This window comes from Eulemur rufifrons, chromosome 7 (genome assembly GCF_041146395.1).
Source record: "Eulemur rufifrons isolate Redbay chromosome 7, OSU_ERuf_1, whole genome shotgun sequence".
Classification (NCBI taxonomy): domain Eukaryota; kingdom Metazoa; phylum Chordata; class Mammalia; order Primates; family Lemuridae; genus Eulemur; species Eulemur rufifrons.
The window spans coordinates 122,217,655-122,240,059 of NC_090989.1; the positions used below are offsets into that span (position 1 = coordinate 122,217,655).

At 48.7% G+C, this 22,405-nt stretch overlaps 2 protein-coding genes across 4 annotated transcripts in view; both read right to left on the reverse strand.

Annotated features, from left to right (window-relative positions):
* Window positions 1-8,057, reverse strand: part of BFSP2 (beaded filament structural protein 2) — a 53,361-nt gene extending 45,304 nt beyond the window's left edge. The window contains exon 1 of the mRNA XM_069473231.1: window positions 7,542-8,057. Within this exon, the coding sequence (XP_069329332.1) occupies window positions 7,542-8,030 (489 nt within the window). The 5' untranslated portion in view covers window positions 8,031-8,057. The remainder of the gene's footprint in view (window positions 1-7,541) is intronic.
* Window positions 8,058-10,367: 2,310 nt separating this feature from the next.
* TMEM108 (transmembrane protein 108) overlaps window positions 10,368-22,405 on the reverse strand; it is a 290,574-nt gene continuing 278,536 nt past the window's right edge. For all 3 annotated transcript variants that reach the window (XM_069473233.1, XM_069473232.1, XM_069473234.1), the window contains 2 exons: window positions 17,486-17,640; window positions 10,368-12,294 (listed from right to left, as the gene is read on the reverse strand). In XM_069473233.1, the coding sequence (XP_069329334.1) occupies window positions 12,172-12,294; window positions 17,486-17,640 (278 nt within the window). In that variant the 3' untranslated portion in view covers window positions 10,368-12,171. The remainder of the gene's footprint in view (window positions 12,295-17,485; window positions 17,641-22,405) is intronic.

A 22,405-nucleotide genomic window follows, 5' to 3' on the forward strand; every position in this document is an offset into this window, starting at 1 on the left:
TTTAATATTTAATTTTGTTACATAATTCTGCAAAATATTTTCTTGGTCCAAAGTCATCTCCACATAACAAGATAAATTAAAAAAACTCTAGTGCCGTTCCTTTCCCCCCTACTCTATTCCCTCCCTCCTCCTAGAAGTGATCCTATAAAAACATTGATGGTTTGTCTTTTCCATTTTTTTCAATGTATATGTATATGTTTATGTCCTTCTCCTTTCTTGGACAAATGGTAGAATGAAATACACATTCTCTCCACCTTGCCTTTTAACTCAGTAACGTACCCTGGAGATCATCAGTCCATGATAGTTACAGAGCTCTTCCTCTTTCTTTTTGCAGATACATCATAGTTTATTTAACTAGTCCTCTCCTGATGGGTATTTGGATTGTTTCCAGTCTTTGGTCTTACAGATAGGATTGAAGTGAACAGCCCTGTACATCTTGTTCATATTTTTACTGGTATCTCACTAGCAGAGACTCCTAGAAGTAGGAGGGGCAGATTACATAAATGCCTATATGATTTCTCTAGATATTGCCAGATTCTTCTCTATAGATGTTGTAACATTTTCTATCCCTATTAGCACTGTATGAACTTGCCTGTTTCCCTAGAGCATCACCAATGGAATAGATCACCACACTTTGAGTTTTACCAATCGGATAGGTAAAAATGGTATCTCAGGTAGGTTTTATTATTTCTCTTATTATGGGTGAAGTTGAGCCATTTTCATCTGTTTTTTGTGTCAGTGGTCTAGTCATATCTCTAGCCTATTTAAAAATAAAACAGCACTGTTGGCTTTTATTTTCTTTTATTTCAAATTTTAAATGCTGTTTGTAGAATAGGGATATTGTATTCTGAGTTGCAAATGTTTTCCTAGTTTGTCCTTTATCTTTCAGTTTTGCTTCCAGTGTTATTTTTGCAATGTAAATTTAAACAATTTTTAGTAATCTGATTTATCAATATTTTCCTTTGTTGCTTTTGAATTTTGAATCATAACAAGGAAAAATTTCCCCATACCTAGGTTATGAAGGAATTCACCCATGTTTTCCACTTGTATGGTTTCCTTTTCACATTTAAATCTAGGATTAAATCTAGGGTGCATCAAGGGATGGATCCAATTTTATTATCTTCCTTATGACTATCTAGTTGTTTGAATATCACTTATTAAAAAGCCCATCCTTCCCTCCACTGGTTTCAAATGTTGCCTTTATTAATACTAAATTTCCAGATGCAGTAGAGCCTACTATTGGATTTTCTATTCTTTTCCATGGTTGTCCAATCTTTTTTATGCCAGTACTAAATTGTTTTAATTATAGAGTCTTTATAATATGTTTTAATGTCTGGTGGGGCTGCCACTTCCCTCCCTACCCCCCTCCCCTCGCTCTTCTTTCTCAGTTTTTCTTTTCTGGCTATTCTTGCCTTTTTTGTTATTATAAATGAAATGTTTTGGGGGGAGAGGGTGGTGTGGTGGTGGTGGTGGGATATGAATGAAATTTATAATCAACTCATCTAGCTCTAGAAAAAAAGATGGGATTGCATTAAATTTATAAATTAACTCAGGGAGAAGTGACATCTTTATGCTATTGAATCTTTCTATTCGAGTACATAGTATTTCTTCCCATTTGTTCAAGATTATTTTTGTGTCTTTTGGGAGGATTTTATTATCATCTAATATAGATTTTGGGCACTTCTGAAGTTTATTCAGAGGTATTTCATTTTATTTTATGCTATCATAAATAAGATTTTCTCTTCTGTTACATCTTTTTGTGTGTGTGTCTATAAACAACATTTTTTATTTGTTTGTTTGTTGAGATGGGGTCCCACTATGCTGCCCAGGCTGGACTAGAACTCCTGGGCTCAAGCGATCCTCCCACCTTGGCTTCCTGAGTAGGTGGAACTATAGGCATGAGTCATTGTGCCCAGAAACTTTGATTTTTTATGTTTCTTTTATAACCCGCTACTTTGCTAAATTATTTTATTGTTTGTTGTGTAGCTTTTACATTGATCCTTCTGGGCTTTTCAGAGAGACCAAAATTTTCCTTCTTCCTTTCCAATTCTTATAACTATTGTTTTCTCTTGTCTAATCACATTGACTACCACCTGTGACCAATGTGACATAGTGGTAGCACCCTCTTTTCCTTCCTAGTTCTGTGGAAGGCCTCTGGTGATTCCTCCTGAGAGACAGCATGTCAGGGAACCAAGCATCCTTGCTGTTCAGGTGAGAAGCTGAGATGTAGAGAGATCAACGAAGAACTTGGCTCAAGGTCATACGGTTAGTAAGTGGCGGGCCTGAGTTTGACCCCAGGGTTGTCTGGCTTCCAAATCCCCAGTCTCTGCACCACACCTCCCTGTTTTTCATCACATGGACCCTCCTGCCCCCATCTCCCACTCCTCAGCGTGGACCTCACTTTTTAAGAGATCTTAAGAGATTTAAGAGTGGCTGAGTGTGGTATTTGGGAAGGGCATGAAAAGAGGCCCCAAGTGACAGGCACCATTCCCCCGCCACCTTTTAGCAGTTCTCCTTCCCAGACTCACTCTACTTGCAACACAAGAGCCCCCAGGAAATCAGACACCATTCTTAGACAGTAGCTCAGCGATCACGTATTAATGCCCAGGCCCGAGGGAGCAGCCTCATGCCTCCTTCCTCTCCCCTCCCTCGCCTCCTATCAAAGTATTTCTTCCAGTCGTACACATCACTCTTTCTAAGAGGAATGACTCTCCTGAATATAGTTTTCTCTGTGTAGTTACATGTCTAGCCACACTCTGGTGCCCCTTATAGCGTGGCCGACAGAGTAACCGCCCCACTGGCCTGCTCTGACCAAACAAATTGCCTTTATTAAGAAAAAGACTGAGAGGTTTTGTCTTGGGGAAATGCATCCAGGTTTTTGCAGATGCTAAAATAGCTCATGGTTCTGCCCCATGGCCTGCTTTCAGAGACACCAGGTTGTGAACCACCAATAACAATCCTGTTGTCTTTCTTTTTACTCAGTGGGGAAGGATTAATTCTTGTTTCTTTTTTTTTTTTTTTTTTATAAAAAAAACCTTCTAGGACCACAGGTTCTTTGGGAGAGAAATTTGGCCACATGTGGATTTGCCTGAGTTTCTAGTTTCTACAGAGTATGAGCTTTCTCTCTGCAAGGGACAGAACAGGAGGCCGGGAGCAGCGGGAAGAGTAATCAAATCAGGCCCATTGTAAACGCTAATCCTTGCCTTTCAGTAATTTTGATTTCCCCTTTCCTCCAGCTGACCGCCTTATCCTTCAGAGGTGTAAGCTGCTGTTCCCCCCGCCCCTGCCCCGTGGAAGCCTAGACTAACATCCTGGCTCCTTAACGCAGAGCCCCCACGTTGCCCTTCCTTTCCCAGGCAGATTCCCTGCTGCCCCTCCCCCCACCCCCAACACCTTAGTTGCCCGTTTTGTTTTGACACCAGGTCTCTGGGCTGTTCCTATGCCACTGTCCTTCCATCTGCAGCTCTGAGGCACAGGCTGCCTCATGCCACGCTTGCGTTTGGCCTACTTGAGGATGAAAGGGCCTGATGTTGCCACCAGAACTTATCATCAGCATCATTCACTTGGCAAGAAAAGTCAGGAGCACAGAGCGAGGCCGGAGACGGGAGCCACCACCTTCTGCCGGGGAATTGGGCAGGTGCTCGGGTCCTCCTCAGCCTCTGCGGCTGCCACCTGGGGGTTTTTCTGTCTGTTTTCACTTCTTAGCAGGAGAAGGGGGCGGAGTGATTCTAACACAGCTGAGAAGCAGAGCGAGAGAGGTGTGACTTGAAAAGGAAAGTCATATACATGAACCCTAACTAGGACCAGCAAACATAATCTGTGGGTCCCAGTGCAGAATGAAAATGTGGGGCCCCTTGTTCAAAAAGCAGGAAACAAAGCACAATTTAAGTTACTAAAATACGAAGCTTTTTCGTTTCTTCTGTTGTCTTTCTCTCAACCTGTCACAGCAATTTTTATTTACTATTTAATCTTGCACTCCCTGGGGCATGGGGACGCTCATGTAGACCCTTACAGGCACCCGGGGGCCTTGCTGCATGATTCAGGGCATGTGTGCAGCCCCCCAACTGCTGGAATTACGTGTCATGTCCTGGTGCTGGGCAGAGTGGTGGTGACCCCCAAGAATATTACAATCTCAATGCTACCTGTAGGTACCTGGCTCAGGGGTTGGCAAGAGGCTTGTCCTCTCCCCCTACTTGCTGCCACCCAGGTGGGGTGAGGAAGGAAGGTCAGGAGGGGTCTGGGGCTCTTGGGGGCAGGGGAGTGGGCCACCAAGGACCCATCCCAGGGCGACAGAGGGAGATAGGACCATGAAGAGGCCCTGGCCCATGCTCCATTGTCCCCCATTGGACTTCACTTATAAAGCACAAATTCAAAGAGAAAACTATTAAGGGTTTCAGTGGCAACTGCAGAGCATTAAACCCCAATGGGGGCCCTACGGGACTGCATTGGTGGTCACCCATAAAGCCGACCCTGGCCCTAAGGGTGCTGCCGTCAAGACTCCCCGACTTAAGCAGTCATAAGGATGCAGAGGATTCCCTCCCCCGCCCTGCCCAGGCCTGCTTTCTTGATTCTGTTGTGGTGTGAATGCTCCTGGCCCCCAAGTTTTGTGATGCTTTCCATGTCATGGCTTTCTGCACAGTGACAGCAACTTCTCTCCCCTTTGCCTCTCTTCCTTGTTTTGCTGAAAGCCTGTCTTTGTCTCCTCTCGGTGGGGGCAGGGGAGGCTATGGGGAGATTCCAGGGCACAAGGGCCCCCACTCCCCAGAATGGCCCCAGGAGCTGTCTGAGTTGGGGGAGGCAGAGTCTGTCTACTTCCCAACCCTTTATTTTTCCCTCTGAGAGCAGATTTCTTTCTCAAGCATTTATAGAAGTGGTCACTTGCTCCGAATTTCCCCACTGCTTGCTCCAGCTTAATCCAAGAAAGTGCCACCAAAATGGACATCCCCCAACCTGCTCTTGGGCAGTGGAGGTCTCTCTTGGATTCTCTGTTTGGGGGCCAGGCTAAGGAGGAGTTGAGTTTCTCTGTGGGTGCCCAGCCACCCTGGGGCCCATCAGGGCTCAGTTATTGCCAACTTGAGGCCTCAGGTGCCATGTGGGCCGTGAGGAGGCCCAGAGGATCTGGGGGCTGACAGTAGAGGTGCCGTGGAGCTGGGCTGGCAGAGCGAGGAGGAGTCCTGCTGGCTGGAGAAGCGGGGAGGTGAAGGGAGTGTGTGAAGAAACTGGAACCAAGAACACGAAGCCCTAGGCCAAGACATGGGAGTGAGGGCAGAGCAAGAGAGCTTTGGGTGTCTGCATGGCTGCCTCCGATCCCCCAGTGAGGAGACGGCAGCTCTAGGTGAAATGACCGGAGTGTGTGTGTGTGTGTGTGTGTGTGTGTGTGTAGGTTCCTCTAGCCTTGAAGGGGGTGGGCCCCGGTGGGGGTGGGCCCGCCTGGAAAAATCATGTGTATTTCTCAAATATGTAGAGTTTCTTTTTGTTCTTTTTTGATGGAATAGAGCTTATGGCTGAAAGGGTAGACCGCAATACAGAAATAAGAACTTCATTTTATAGATTGGTCTAATTGTGTCTTCAAATCCATGTTTAAAATAAAAAGAATTAAAAGAGAGCTCTATTCATACCTAGGACCTCATTGATAGTCACTTGAGAGGAAAGTGACTCCATCTGGGATTCTTACCACCAGTGACAGAGGTTGAATGTGTTGGTGTTGTGGTTGTACTGCTCTTGCAGTATTTCATAGCTTTCTAGTCTGTAATCTACCTGTAGACAGGAACCATGTATTTTATTTATCTATGGATTTGCTGGAATATCCAGGCATTTATTATACCCATTTTATAGGTGAGGAAACTGAGGCCCAGAGAAGTCGAGTAAGTTGCAAAAGTTCTTGTAGCTAGATGGAGCCAGAGCAAGCCAGTATCTATTGAGTATGGACTAAGTTTTGTGGCCGTATTTTTTAACCTAGAAATTGGGATGCCTGATTTCTCCTGACAAGTCTGTGTGGCATCTGTGAGTATAAGCAATTTCCAGCAGATGCCGATATATTAAAATATCTAGGGACATTCTGGTGGTTGATATGGTACAAATATTTGGAATCAGGACAGTTGTGGAGCATCCTGGAGGAAGGGCTGCCTCTTAGATTTGACAGGCTGTAAGGCCCCGGGCTGTTCTAAGATGGCTCTCCCTCACAGCCCAGACGATGCAAGCGGAACAGCAGCGCCAGGGGGAGGACAGTGTTGTGCATCGTGCACCCTGTGCTGCCAGCCGGGCACCGACAACAGTGACGGAGGAGCATCGTGGGATGATGGGAGGCAGGAGGGGCAGATGGGCAGTCCCTGTGTGAATCTGCTCGGCATCACCCAGCTACATGCAAACAAAGGTTTGTGACCTCCTCTCGGGAGCTGCATGCTGGACCCCAGGGGGCAAAGGGTGTGAGTGGGCAGTTCTGGCTGCGTGAGGCACTGATTTAGCTCACAGGGATCCCAAGGCCAGCAACTGGGGGGGAAGGGAAGGAGAGAAGCGAGCCATCCACAGAGAGAACGGCTGAGATGTGCAATGCTGGCTGAGTCCTAGCCTTAGAACCACAGGCCGCAGGCCACACATGATGGATGAGCTCGGAGCTCTGCAGATGTCACCCTGGAAGGCAGGAAAAGCAAGGCCAACCAAGCAAGAGAGAAAGATGAAACCTCTGCATCCCGCCCTGGCCAATAAGATAACCACTAGCTACCTGTGGCTACTTAAATTAATGAAAATTAAATAAAATAAAAAATTCAATTCCTTGGTCTCATTAGGCACATTTTGTGCCAGATTGGACAGTGCAGATGTAAGACATTTCCATCACTGCAGGAAAGTTCTATTTGAATGTAAATTATCTCACTGTTTTTTCTATATTGATTACATGTTGAAATAACAGTTTGGATATGTAGAGTTAATAAGCTATGATAGTAACATTAACTTCACCTGTTTCTTTTTACTTACTGCAGCTAATAGCAACTTGTCAGTTACCTACGTGGCTCATATTTCTGTTGAACAGCACTGTTATAGATGGTATAGGAACATACTTCCATTTATTCATTCTTTTAATACCACATTCATTTGATGGCATTCGATTAGATAATGGCTGTAAAACCCCTTTCTCAACAGTAAAGGTTACAGAGGCAGCCCAGGGTCATGGAACAAGTGCACCTTCGGAGCCAGAAAAATTCAGGTTCAAATCTCAACTTCATGATCCCCCTACTAGCTTTGAGATCTTGGGCAAATTACATGCCTCAGTTTTCTCATCTGAAAAATGCAACCAATGGACGATCCACCACTTAGCATTGCTTCGAATGTTACAGGAGAGAGTCCACGTATGGAGGCTGTTGTGGGCCCCTAGTAAACCTCAATAAAAGCTAGTGGTGTTGTCACCATCAGTGTTTTAGTATGAAAGTATAGGGGTCAATTTGGTCAGTTTCTCTGGCCTCAGACCACTCACTACCCTACCCCCTGCCTTCAGCATCCCCTCCCAGCAGCCCCGCAAAGCCCCTGGGCACGACGTGGGCACTCACCTGCTGGCAGCTGCTGGCCCAGGAGGCCCGGAGCGCGCCCCAGCCTCCCGAGCGCGTGGCCTTGCTCTCCAGGTGCATCCGCAGCTGCGTCTCCAGCTCCTGACTGACTTGCTCGAGGGCATGCACTTTGGCCATATATTCCACCAGGCAGCCCCCAAGGTCCTCAACAGCAGCGTGGTCCCTCTCCAGACCTGGAGTGGGCATGGTGGCCAGGCCTGAGCTCCGCAGGCCCTGTAGGAAGACACTGCTGATGCCCAGGGCCCGGCGGGTCACACGGGCACCCAGGCCACCTATGCACCCACTGGGCGCCGTCCCTACATAGACCCCGGGTGCTCGGACGAGGCCACTCATGGCATTGGTCCTGGAGGCTGGGGGGCTATCCAGGGAGGATGATGACCGTGGCCCCCTGAGGGACGGCCTGCGCCTCTGGAGGGGCATGCTGGAGCTGGTGCTGATGGGCAAGTCCACTGCCACCCGCCTCTCACTCATCTCCCCTCTGCCTCTGTGGTGCCCAGTGGGCTTACAGATTCCTGTGGCTTTTGGTTTACAGTCCCAGCATCCCTGTGGCCTGGTCACGGGCCTCTCTGGAAGCTCCCCTATCCCTGGGGCTGCTTTGTCTGCTGTCTTCCATGAGTTTCCATCATTCACTGAGCTGAAAGAGAAACAGGCCCTGCCCAGGGCTGTGTGCAGAGAGGCACTCATGCATTCTTTGAAGCAGGGTCATGTGCCCAACCTCCCAGATTTTTCTGTTGGTGGTGGGGGAGGCTGGATCAGTGCAGGCTATGGAGGTGGATCACTGGGGCTTGTGTGTTTTACTGCCTAAGAGTGGGCAAGGCAGGCATCAAGCAGCCCCATTTCACAGATGAGTAAACTGAGGCTCAGGGACCTCAGTTCACAAGTGTAGTGATCACTTGCCCCAGACCTCAGATTACAAACTAGGACTGAATCTCGGTGTTTCAAGGCCAATATCAGTGTTTTCTACATCCCTACGTGTGCTGGTGTGTCTGAATGCATGAAGGTGGGCACATGTCCACACAGGCAATAGAGGATGAAATGGATGTGAACCAGCCCTGGCAGGAGGCAGCCCCAGGGACCCAAGAGAAACAAACCTGCCTGTTGCTTCCTTCACCCTCCCTCAGTCCTGGAAGAAGCTTCAGATGCCTCCCTAGCTTTGCTCTCCCTTCCCTTCTCATCTCTGTCCTCTGACACTCTGCTAGTCATCAACTGCTGAACACTGGTCACTCGCTTCACCCCCTGGACCTCATTTTGCACATGCTGGTCTGGGCTCTAACTCTCTGGCGCACTAGGTAAGGGATCTTGGGCAAATTCAAGTCCCACACATGGTGGGTACCTATGTAGTCATTCCCTACACCTCTGCTTCCCATTTGTCAGAAAACCAATAAATAAAAATAACAGAGAGTGTTTTCCGGTAAGCTCTCCAAGGGTGCTCCAAGTTAGGATTAGATGACACCCTGTGGGTTTTAATTCCTGCCGTCAGCACCCACTAAGCCGTGTCATCAAGGGCCAAACCTCAATCACTTCTCCAGGATCAGAAAGGTTCCACTGGCCCCAGGGTTGACAACATGGACCTAGAAAACACTGTGCTTAAGTTTTACCCTGGAGAAACCAGGTAGCTAAAATCCAGAGTTGGATATTTATCCCGTAACATGGGAATACACGTTGAATGAGGGAAGAAGTGAGTACCAAACCCACCCAGTGCTGTGCGTGATTCCCTAACTTGATCTCGCTGAATGAATTCTCAAGTCAACCTTAGGAAGTAGGCATATAGGGCTGATGTGCATTTCACAACCCCCAAAGTATCACATGTCCTGTAATTGGCTATTAACCCCCTTATGTGATGAGGACCCTGAGAGCTGCGATGACTTGCCCATGGTCCCATGTCCAGAAAGTAGCAGAGGTGGCATGAGAAGGCCTCTTCTGACTCCCAGTCCAGCCACTTTAGGACCCTCCCTATTGCCCACCTTCCAAAGAGAAGGGTACCTGCCCAAGGTCACACAGGTAAAGTTAAAACACCTGGGTGCCTGCTGAAATATTCTGTGTGCTCTTCCTGCCTACCGATGAGGACACCACAACCCTTCCTTTTTTTTTTCTCCTACCTTGTCTACTTGAGATGACACAAAAGGTACTTTGTAAACATCAATGTTAGTTATTGGATTAACAGATTAAGGAACCGGCTAGGTCAAGTAAAGGCTGGTACTGCCCTTCTTTATTTATTTGGATGTAGTACTCTCGCTGGGAACACCACCTCTGGTGCACCCAAACAGGCCTATGGGGCATGTGAGACTGTTTTATGACAACCTCCTCCTAATGTAGGTGATACTGACTGGGTCTCAAGGATCTACATTCTTGTGAATTCTAGGAGGTATCGTCCAAGGCTGAATGAAAGGTTCAAGCTGCTGGTGGAGTTGTTTGCAAAGGTGTCACGTTTAGGCACTGTTATTCTCTACAGAATGCTAATACTCAGTGGCCAGATTACCTTCAGATTTCTCCACATGAAAGATATTTACTTTAAATCCTGAGCCTGGAGACAGGGAGAATTAGGACGGGACGCACTTTAATTGACACCAATGTCTCCAAAGACCTGATGAGAGATGATTCTATTTTGGAGAAATCACAAACATGTTCAAAAGGATTTGTTTTATCAAATGATGAACCACTAATCCTATTAGCTCATCATGCTCATGAAATCCAACTTACTGTTGAATCAGATTAAAAAACACAGATAGGCATAAAGTGGTGTTGCTACTGCTTAAGGAAGACTTAAACACTAAAGTGAAAGGAATGCAAAATGTATTAGCAACTTAATCCTCTGGCTAATAAAATAAGTTTATTTATATATACATGGTAGCTGAATTCTGTGGATAAGGAAAAATAAGTCATACATCCACATATGTATATATAACATATGTATCTTTGATTACATATATTATATATAAATTTTACTTTACAAACAGATTTCTCTATATACTCACACACATTGATATATTAAATGCAATAGCTAACAGAAATATTATGATAAGGTTTAAAAGGTCAGACAGGAACACGTTAGAAAATGAATCTCAGAGAAACATTTATCCTGCTTCTTTGTGGGCTGAAGAGTCTTTGAAGAGAGACAACAACCAAACTCATGTTAAATAGGTTCATACAACATTGAGAACACACATTTTTGAAGGCCATCTTTTTTTTTTTTTTAAAAAAAGAAAATGCAGGAAGGAAAAAGTCATGATAAAAAAGACCACAGCAACAACACAAACATATGAATCAACATTCAAGTTCAATTTCCAATCTGACTATAAGAACATCTATATTCAAAATATACTATCAAACTATTTTTCTTTTAGAGAAAGGAAGCATCAAAGCAGTTATCATCTCTTCCTATCTATTAGGAAAAAAATAGAGAAGCAGCAGTCTCTGGAAGCCCCTCTGGTGTCTCTGAGGGTCTGATCCCTGTTGGCTGTGCTGGACACAGCGTGGGCCGGGGAGCCGTGAGGGGAGACAAGGGACGATGCGAGCTGGTGGCAGGTCCATTGGCTGGTGCTGCAAGCAGGTCTGCAACGCCGAGTAGGGGTATGATGATGTCTTCTCCCAAGCTATTGCTTGGGCAATCTTGTTTTTTGTTTTTATGATTGCAGGAGGAAGTTTTCAAAAATTACAGCTCTACACCTCAAGGCTTCTCAGAAAAACATGTTCCTCAGGGGCACAATGCTATCGCATTTTGAGAAAACAACGCTAAACCCCAATAAACATTTGATCCTTGAAGAAGGGCAAGCATTCTAAAGCTTCAGGGCTGGGATCTGCGTCTAAACTCTCCCTGAGAGAAAGGCCCGGGTGTTTCATGCAGATGTGGGTGTTGGTGGGGATGCAGGAATGGGCTTGAAGGGAGCACTTTTCTGCCAGAGAAGGCAGTCCTGTTGTTAGCACGGTGGAAACGCCCAGCTGTGTGACGGTAGGGGGACATGGCCTTAGGACGCCCAGAAGTTCTCTGTGGATTCCTGAGGGCTGCATGCTCCTGCCCACCGTCCATAACTTGCATGGAATTAAACTTGACATCTGATGGTGCCATTGTGAGGTTCCAGGGCACTCATCCTCTGGGGTGATGAGACGTCCCCTCTTCCTACTCTGCACATGAGTCTGCTGTCTTCCCCCTTGGCAGCCCAGTTCCCGTCACAGGTGTGCACACAGGAAAGGAGGGGACGGGGTCACACTGAATCAGGAGGAACCAGAGCCTTAAGAATCCCTCAAAGGACTGTGCACTTGACCATTCTAACATTCAGCTTCTATAGGAGGTCAGGCTCTCACCTCACCCGTCTGGGGCTCCTGGGCTCTCCAAGTGCTTAAGAACACTTATTAAGAGAAGCAATCAAAGCAATCAGTGCAACTGCTTTGCTTAGAAATACCTTTATTTTATAAAGCCACGGATCATTCTGTAAAGTTTTTGTTTTTTTAAACCACACTTATAAAAAAGATGTTGACAATTTTTAGGAAAAAAAAGCTGAAAATGTTTCTCATTAAGTCAGGGTTACACAAAGGTTATATTTATAATATATATATTTGTATATTTATAATTTAGAGACAAAAATAGGGAATGGCAAAGCGAAGGCTGCTGCAGTTAGATCTCGGATACTTGGTCATTTCCCACAAACAGTGTTTCTTGACAGAAGGGGTTGACGAGGACCATCCCAGTGTCTCTGTAGTCGCCGTTGGCTGGGGAGCGGGGCTCGGAGAGCTGGTCCTGGGGGAGAGAGGGAGGAGATGGAGAAGACTTAAGAGGTGGCTGTTCTTCACGATACGTACACACGGGAACATTTATTTCAGCATTGATTGCTTGGCACACGTTTCCATCATCCCCACTGCCAGTGCTGAGGTGCAGAGCCCTATCGGCTGTTCTTTCAGATTTTTATAGCAGCTTCCAAAAAGGTTTCCTGTGTAGGTTTCCAGAGATGGTACTGCTTTCCTTGCCGAAGTCAGAGGGGGCTTGCCATGCACAACACACAGTGCGTGGCTCACTGCCCTCGTGGGCAAAACTCAGGCCACTTGGACCCCAGACTCTACTTCCTGCCTCTTTCTCGCAGACCTCTGGGAACTTCTCTGCTTTTCCTTCCTGAACATAGCCAGGCTTGCCCACGGCTTTCTTTCTTGCCACCCACCTGTCAGAATCTGAGAGACCTGTCAGAGTCTTCAAGGGCAAATTCTTCTCCCTCTCGAATCCTCCTAGAGCCTGGTCAAAATTATTGCCCCATTTCTTGCAGCACTAGAATACTGAGCTCAACAGATCTAAATTTCTGTGTGATTGGACAATAGGTGGTAAGTGGAAAATTCAGTCTGCATACTTAACCCCAGGAACAGAAAAGCCTAGAAATAGGCAATCCACTGCCCAGAAAGTCATCTGAATGGCTTTGGCAGGGTTTTTGGATTCAACTACCAATGACTGCAAGCATTTGTGGGCCACTGAATGCCTGTACTCAGATTCAGGTCCCGTTATTAATTTAGGGACAAAAAAAAGTCATAGCTTGTTCAAATTAAAAAACTAACTTCTCAGAACTTCCAGGCCATTTCAGGGCAAAGCCTAGGCATACTGGCTTACGCCAGATTTGCGTAGATTTGTCTTCACTTTAAGGAACCACAATTAACTCTTTGAAGTTTATTTTTAAACAGAACATACACAATAGATAATTTTTGAGCAGTACTCATTACCCTGTGAATTATAAGGTAATAAAGGAAGAAATTCCATTGTTTTCCGAAGATAAGAACGTCCTTTACTGTCTGGAATTAGCTGAGTACCCGTCAGAGGGGTGGACATGGGACCAGCAGTCTGACTAAGGAAACTAGAGCAGCACCTCACACAGGAAACAGAAATCCTTTTCTCCACCATGCTTGTGGGTGAGCAGTGGATGGGAATTTTGGAGGTTGAGATTTGGATTGTTGTTTTACAGTTTTGACAAAGCAAGTATTCACCGAGGTGAACCATGGGGGTATGTTTCACTGAATAAACAATATAAAAAGAGAAAGTTATGCAGGAAATAACCAAGGTAAAAAAGAAGAAAAAAGGGGAGGAGGAGAAGGAGAGGGACGAAGAGGAAGAGGAGGAGGAGGAAGAATGAGGGGAGGAGGAGGAGAAGGAAGAGGGAAAAAGAAGAAAGAATGGAAGGTTTCCAAGCACCATTTTGGCCCCACAATTTTGCCTGTACAGCCTGGATTTGTGTTTGCTGCTTGCATTAGCACAGAAGGGGGCCGGGCCCCAGAGGAACTTGCTTAGGCAAAGCACTTGGCGGTCTCCAAAGCTGGCAGCTAAAGGGCAGGTGTCCCGAGTGCGTGTCCTGAGGACTTGGGATATGGTGGAACATGCCCCAGGACCTAACGACCACTCTGTGTAGGGTCGGCAGTGCGCGTGTGCCCAGCTGTCTTCATCCTGGCTCGGGCTGCCTGTGTTTTCCCTCAAATACCGTGAGCCCAGAGAGTCAGAACAAATTGTAACATTACTCTGAACAAAGCAGAATGAAGGGAGTTCACTGCTGGGAGGGAAACAGCAATAAAATCCACTCTAAAGCCGAAGTGAGCTCGGTGCTGCGGTCTACGCGCCCCCTGCTCCCGGGAGCACGGCTGGCTGGGGTGGCCCTTCCGTCCAGAGCCCAGGCTTGTGCTGGATGGTGGCCCTGGTGCTGTGTGCTGGAATGACTAACTGGAATATTCTACAAACCAGGGCCTTTCTTACAGTGCATTCACAAGCACTGTCCTTTGGCTTTGGTTTTCATTTGCCAATCTGTAAAGAGAGTATGAGAAACCTAGAGTTCAGGTATTCACAGCCTGTACCACAGCAGGGCCAGCCCCTTTGCCAAGTCTCACATTTTTTCACCCACTACAGCAGTTCTCAGCAGCCCTTGTTGCCATTGCCAAATGTGCCCTGGCTACACTGACGGTTGATGCCTCCTGAAACTGGCCCCTCTGTTGCCCTGGGATAAAATTATTTTGTTGAGCATTGATGCTGTTAGGCCCCGGGCTGGGCGATGGGCACATTGTGGTGAACGAAATCTATAGTTCATTCGATAGACATTTACCAAGTGCCCACCATGTACCAGGTGCTGTTCTAGGTGCTTAGAATAGAGCAGTGAACACAACACACAATGCTCCTGTCCTCAGGCCACTTGTGTCCCAGCAGGAGAGCCAGACCTCAAACCAGTCAACAGCGAGACAAGGATGCAATGTCGGGTGGTGAGAAGCGCTCTGAAGACCAATAGAGCAGGAAAGTGGACAGAGTACAAAGGTGGGGTCTAATCGATACAGGGCAGTCAGGGAAGACTTGCCGGAGGAGGGGATGTTTGAACAGAGACCTGAAGGAAGTGAGGGCGGAGGGCATCCAGGAGAAAAGCATTCCAGACAGGCGCAAGGGTAAGGCTCTCCGGGGCTGGGGGCAGGCTTTCTGTGCAGGAGGAAGAGCGAAGAGGCCGGCGTGGCTTGAGTGTGAGATCACGGGGAAGTGTGGTGGGGTCAGGAGGGGGGCAAGGGCCAGCTTATGTGGGGCATGGAGAGGGGAGTCTGGACTTTACTCAAGTGTGGAGAGGGGCCATTTGAGAGCTGAATCACGGCTTCTTTGGGGCCCTGCCTGGAAAAGATCATCTGGCTACTGTGTGGGGGTCAGACTGCAGGAGGCAAGACGGTAGTGGGGAGCCCTGTCTTCAGAGGCCATCGCCTCTGAAGTCACGATGTGACAGATGAGGGTGGCGAGGGTGGCCTGGGTGGGGAACAGCAATGCAGGCTCGCCCTTAGCAAGAGCCAATGAGATTCGCCAACAGATGGGTTGTGTGTGAGAGGGAAAGGCTCTGGCGGTGCCCTCTACATGAGGAACACCAGGTGAGTGCCGGGTTTGGGGATGGGGAGGGGAAATCCAGGTGCAATCCTGGGTGTGTTGACTTCGAGATGCCTATTAGGCACATGCAGCACATCTCAGAACCTGAGCCCCTGGGTGTGAGTGTCTTGAGCTAGGGGAGTCACCAAGGCTACAGGATTTGGAGTCAGCAGAGCAGAGGTGATATTTAAGTCACAGGACTAGGTAGAAAGAAAAGAAAAGTGGTGGCAGGACTGAGACTGGGCACTCCAGGGAAGAGAGGTTGAGAGAAGGAAAAGGAACCAGTAACAGAGGTGCAGAAGGAGCTGCAGGAGGTGGGGGAGAAGCAGAGAGAATGGGGTCTCTGCTGCCCATGAGGAGTGAAGAAACACCTTAGGGAGGAAAGGATGGACCGTGCCAATGCTTCCGACACAAGGACCAAGCGCTCAGGACCGACCACTGCCTTAGCAATGCAGAAGCAACTGGTTACTCTAGTGAGGGAGAGAGCTACGAAAGTAACATCAGACCAGTAGCCACATAATCACAGCTGTCATAAGTGCCATGACAAGCACGCTAGGGGGCTGAGACCATGTGACAGGACAGCTGAGCCCAGCCTGGCAGGTCGGGGGAGGCGCCCCAGAGGAAGTGACGCTTAGACTGGCCCCTGGATGATGGGTAGGAGTCACTGAGGCCAACAGTGAAGAGGATGGTGGGCAGGGACAGAAGACACGGCAGGAGAGGAACAGCTCATGCACAGACCCGGAGCGGGTGAGACATAACTTGGTGCCGTGACGAACAGAAAGAAACCCAGTGTGGCTGCAGCTCAGCACAGGAGGGAGAGGGGCATGAGATGGGGCTGTAAAGCTGGGCTGGGTCTAGGTCCACCTCGTAGGCCCTGTGGAAGACTTTGAACTTAGAGCAACGGGCAGCGACCGAAGGGTCCTGAGCATGGGAGCCAGGTGGAAAGCTCACTGGCTGCGGGGGGGAGGGATCTGCAGGGGAAGCTGGGGGTCGTACCTCCCCAAGGGCTTTTCTCAGTCTCGCTGCCTGCACTCAGACACCTGCCAGCTTTCTCCTGGGCCACCTCAATTGCATCCTAGTTGACCCACCTATTTTTAGTCTGGTTTTCTGTTTGTCATTCCAACCATTCATCTATCTATCAACCACCCTTCTTTTCCTCCCTTATCCATTTGCTGATCACACACAGAGGGCTTTCACCAGGCCGTCAACACACTCCTTCTAAAACTGGGCCTCCCAACCATCAAAACTTTCACTGACCCTCTGCTGCTCAAAAGTAAAGGCCAAACTCCATAACGCCCTACTCGAGGCTGTGCCTAATCTGGCCTTCATCCTGCTTTCCTGCTGCACCCTGGCCCCTGCCACACCCCCCACGTGAGAATGGGCAGAGCATGGACTCTGTGGTCAGAGTCCCAGGTTCCAAGCTCAGTGCTCCCACGGGCCAGCCCCGTGTCTGGGGCAAACACTCCCCGACCCAGTGTATCCTCTCCTTCATGGGCTACACCTAGCACGCACCCCCATTTACTCAGGCTATTGCCTTGTTGGGACGCCTGTTGAAATCCATTTATCCTTCCTAGCACGTCCCTGGGGAAGGCTTTCCTCCCCTGGGTGTCCATAACTCTTTGTCTATACCTTGTCTTGTGATTCTGCTAATTTGTTTTGTTTTTGAGTGATGCTGGGCTTTGTTCCGCCAGCACATCTCAGAACCCGAGCCCCTGGGGAGCAAGCTCTCATCTTCATAGCCCCCCAAGAGTGCTTGCCACAAAATGGGTCCTCACTGAGTATTTGTTGATTGATTTGTTCCCAGAAACCAAAAGTCCCAGGAACAGCGCTTTCCAAACTGTAATGTGCAGAGAGCACCTGGGGATTCCTGCTAAAATGCAGATCCTGGTTCAATAGGGCTGGGGCGGGGCCCACAACCTCTTGAGTGTTACCAATACTGCTGGTCCACAGGCCATGCATCGAGGACAGGGGCACTCACAAGTGAGCACATGCCCCGTGGCTCTCTTTGGGGCCTGCATCTTTCTCTGCAGTGGGGTCAGCCCTTCCAGGGGGACCCCTAGGAAGCTGTGGGGTTCATTACCTCCGAGGTCTCGAGGGACTGGATCTCCCTGGGCAGCTCCACGGCGTGCCTGTTGAAGTAGTCCATGGTGATGGCGTTGTTCCAGTAGCTCAGGTTGTTTTCCGGGTTGGCTGTCTTCTTCTTCCTCCTCAAGCAGCACACTGTCAGCAGGACAGCTGCGGAGAGAGTCCGAGTCAGAGAGAACGAGAGGGAGGCGACAAGCATGGAGCCAGCGTTGTCAGAGACAAATGCCAGTCTTCAGGTGGGGCTGCTGTGGTCACACACTCAGCTACCTACCCCCTTCATCCATTCACTCGTTTGTTCTTTCAGTAAATATCTACATATAGTTGAGTGCCTACTTTTTGCCAGAAACTGTACAGGTGTTGGGGAGATGGGGTGAAAATGAAACAGGGCGAAGCGAAAGAGACAATGAGGACCTTGGGGAGGGACCTCTGCAGAGTCATCATTAGAGCAGAGCCTAGAATTCAGGAAGGAGCCGCCGTGTGCAGGGCGAGCAGTGTGTTCAGCTAGGGAGAACAACAGGCGCCTGGGCCTGAGGTGGGGACAAGCTGGGTGTGTGTGAGGAGAAGAGGACGGAGCAGCATGCGGACTAGAGTTACTCTCAGGGAGTGAGGAGGCTGCATCTAGAGGGCTCAGGGTTCGGGTGCAATCTGATGATACCTGTGGATTCTACAGTGCTGCTCACAAGTTTGCACCAAGAAAAGGCCTTGCTTGGCTGCAGAGTGGCATGTGGGTGACTGCACTGCCCGACTGATGGGCACAGTTCTCAGCTGGAGTGGAAGCATGGCAGAAAGGGGCAAGAGGAGTGAACTTTACAAAACCAGCCCTTGACTTCCACAGCAGGCCTTGAAGGCAGAGGCTCGTGGAGCAAAAGCACAGGGTAGAGGTCTTGGATCCTGGTAAAACAGCTTCTCTGGCATCATGATCATCAGAAAACTGTGCTAACAGTTACCTAGGACTTACTTCCTAGGCATCGTTCCAAGCACATTAGACATATCAACTCATTGAATTCTCCATTTAGCCCCATAAGGTCAGTTCTATTTTACAGATAGGAAAACTGAGGCTCAGAGAGGTAAAGTGACATGCCCAAGAGCAAATCCAGACATTTGGACTCCAAAGTCTGTGCTCTTACTCATCCACTATTCTTCCTCAGACTGCTGCAAAAGCCCACCCTGCACAGAGGCCTGGTCAGGCCCCCACCGCCTTTCTGAGCACACTGTGTGACGTGTGACCCTGGGACACACAGGGCCCAGGAGGAAGGAGCATGTCTGGACTATGTTGCCAAGCCAGGTGTGAGCAGAGTGGCTGGGGCATGTCAACAGGGAAGGTGTCTGAGGTTGGAGAGGTGAGGTGGCCTGTCTGGGCTCAAACAACAGAGGGTGATGTAATGACAAGGTGACACAAGCCCTCCTGGGGAGAAGCCAGTAAGTGAGGACTGAGTATATTCTGCCCTAGGTTCACCATCATTAGAGCCTCCAGGGATGGGGGAGCTGAAACTCTGGGCCTGAGGTGGACAGGGCCACATCCAACATCCTGGTGGTGCAACATCTCTGTGCTGGGGAGTGGGGGCCCAGGTGAGCCGTCCAGAGAGTCCAGCACTGGGGGTGGGTGCATGCCAGGGTGTGGGCAGCTGTACTAGCTGCCAGCTGTACAGGCTGAGCCCTCAGAGCCCAGAGCCCAGGCCCTGTGGGCTGACTGAGGAATCTGCAGCTTTCTCTGCAGCTGCCAGCCTTGCTGGCCTCTCAACCCGGAAAGGCCTTCGGATAAGGGCAATGGGGCAAGTTTCCATTTCCTCTGATCTGCTTCGATCAAACACACTTCCAATTTGCTTATCATTCTTCCAGAGCCCTCTTAAAAACCTTTAAAAACACAGAGGAGATTTCTGAATGTTTGGGATAACAGGGGATTTAGAGATTAGCTGGTACAGAACTTTTCAAATGTTGTGGGTCTCCTCCGTTCCCTCTCCTTCCTCCAATGAGAGAGGTGGAGAGGGGGGAGAAGGGAGCTGCAGCAGCCTGAAAGCTGCTAATTTCGGCCACCGCCTTCTTCTACAGAGGAGAAACTCAGCCCACAGTGCTCGGCTGACTCAGGTCACGGGTGTGTGAGTGGCAGGGCTGGGACAAGACCCCAAGTCCCCGCTCTCCTTTTCTGCTGTCTCTATTCTTCACTGTCACACCTTTCACCCTGCTTCTGGAACTGGGATGTGAAATAGCCTGGGGGAATTCTCCATGGCGACACAAGCCACACAGAGAAGGAGGCATTTGGGAAGTGGGAAAAGTGATGTTTCCAAGTTTAGTTCTGGTGGAGTTAGAACTGGTGGGGGATTGTAAGGGATGTTTCCCGTGTTGGGACAAACAGAGTGACTCTCCAATTATCAGCTTGTAGGGACACATCCCCATCGTGCCCCACAAAACACTGTCACAGATGCAAAACATGGGCTGGCAGGGGGGAAAATGTATTCGTGAGCCAGATCTGTATAGTTTGCACACTTCTCCAAGACAGAAGGAAATCTGCGCCTCTGATCTATTGAGCAGTTACAAGCAAACAGAATTAAAGTGACAGATGTGGTCTTAGGCATTGCCTAGTCAAGATGGTAGAAGGGACATAGAATTTAGAATCAGAACGCAGATGATAATCTATTACTTGCATGACCTGAGTAAGGTACTAACCCTTTCTCAGCTTTAGCTTCCTCTGGAAAGACTAAATGCAATCATGCATGTGCCAGCACTTTGACTAGTCCCAGGCACACAGTAGGTGCTGAACCAAATCAGTCCCTACCCCCATCCTACATTCTTATTCTACAGAGTGGGGCATGGAAACCCAGAGAGGTGAACTTGCCCAAGGCCACGCTGCTAACCTGGGCTGGCAGAGGTTGCAGAATCCAAGTCCCCTGACCCCCAGTTCAGCGCTCTAACAGCCACAGTGCCCTGGCTCTGAAGCCTGGGCCTGCTTAGAATGCTAGACTCAGGGATCCTGCCCTGCGGGAAGGGCTGGCACTGTTGCAGGGTGGCCTGGGAGTTGGAACAGGGAGTTCTGTTCCATGCCTTCTCCCCTCACATGTTGTTAGTGCTCCTGGCATGATTATTTCTCCCAGGGAGAGTCCAGTGCTGCTTGAGTGGCATTTCATTTATGCACTGGAAGCCAGCCTGGCTATAGAGGCAGTACGGGCTTGGAGTCAGAAAGATCTGCGTTCGTGTTATGGCTCTGCCCACCTGGTAAGTCACTTTGTCTCTGATTAATATGGACTTCATAGGGTTGTAGCGAGAATTAAAGAGATCATGGATGCAGAATGCCAACAATGTCTGACATACAATGGGTGTTTAACCTTGTTCTCCCAGCATCTTCTACAAGATGTATGAAGTAAAACTGGGTGACACGACTGTCAGGTGGGTCCAGGCCAAAGCTCCACCTGGGGTTTAGGCGTTCACTATTTCGGTGGTCTGACCATTCATACAAGAGAGAAAAGGACAAATCAGACTTATGGAGTCTATCTGTACTCTCAGCACCAACCCAGGTACTTTACAGGCTTAACCCACACGGTAACTGAAGAAGGTACTGTTACTATTCCCATTTATGGAAGAGGTAACTGAAGGTCATAGAAGTTAGTAACATTGATCTTGATCACCCAAAGAACTACTGCAACTTGACCCCAGGTCTCAGTGCCCTTCAAGCTGATGACTACTGTCCTACGTTGTCCTGAACACTGGAGGGAACATACAGGAGATATGTCAAACACAAGGTGTTAGCCACTCCCTTTCCCACTTAGTCGAGAAGCTTCTGCTCTGTTTCTCCTAAGGCAACAGCCATCAAGACTCTAAAGGAGGTCTTGGGGCCTCTATTTCTTGGAGTTTTAAAACAGGGCTGAGAATTAGGCAAGCTCTCTTGCCTTTCCAGGAACGTCAACGGGAAATCATCCATGGCTTGTCAGATGTGCGACAGAAGAAGGGCTGCTTTGGGTACTGCGCTCACGTTCTGGGATGCTTTCAGGTGATGGGACCTGCTGTGTGATGAGAAATGGAAATGAAGCCCTGCAGGTCCCCTGAGGCCAAACACCTGCTGAAATTGCTCTTCTCCCTGGCCTGTTTGAACACGAACTGCGAATCCTAACAAGATGAATAACAATCACTATTTGATCACTGCCATTTATTGGGCACCTTTTCCGTGGCAGACACTGGGATAAGACCTAACATGCATCAGTTCTGATTTTTACAAGTCTTTGAGGTAGGTGCTGCAGCCATGAAGACGCCCTGCTCAGGTCTCCTGCCGCACGGAGCGCAGTGGATGGACAGCCCTGCTGCCAGCCCCGTGCCGAGGCTGTTTCCCAGGCTGCTCCCAGCCATGACTGACCATGGCAGGGTTACTAGTGCAGGCCGATTCCTGTGGGACTCAGGACTCCTCTAATGGCTCAAGCACTCCTACTGGCCTGGCAGAAACGTTCTCAGAACTGCACTGTGGTCCAAGGCTCTTCCCACCCAATCCTCCTTCCTGCCCCCTCTAGTTTCACGGGTGTCAGGCCTGCACCGCGGTCTGGGGCTTTCTCTGCCTACTCCAGTTCCTTCCTGAACATTTTACAGACGTTTCCCCAATAATTCTCTTGCATGTCTAACCCTGTCTTGGTGCCTGCCTCTGGAAGGAGCTAACACAGTAGACACTGGTCCCATTTTGCAGATGGGAAAACACTGGATCAATGGTTGAGTAACTTGTGTAAGTCCCACAGCCAAAGAGTGGCAAGAGCTGGCGTTATGTGCAGGTGTGTTTGATTCCACATGCCAAGTCTTTCTAGCATACCAGGCTTCCTCACTTGTGACCCAAGCAGGTTAACGTTAGATAAACTGGAGAGGACAGGGAGTGACAACACATTACACTTTGGCCCCTTTGTTTTATAGATGAAAAACATGAGACCAGCAAGGGGAAGGATTA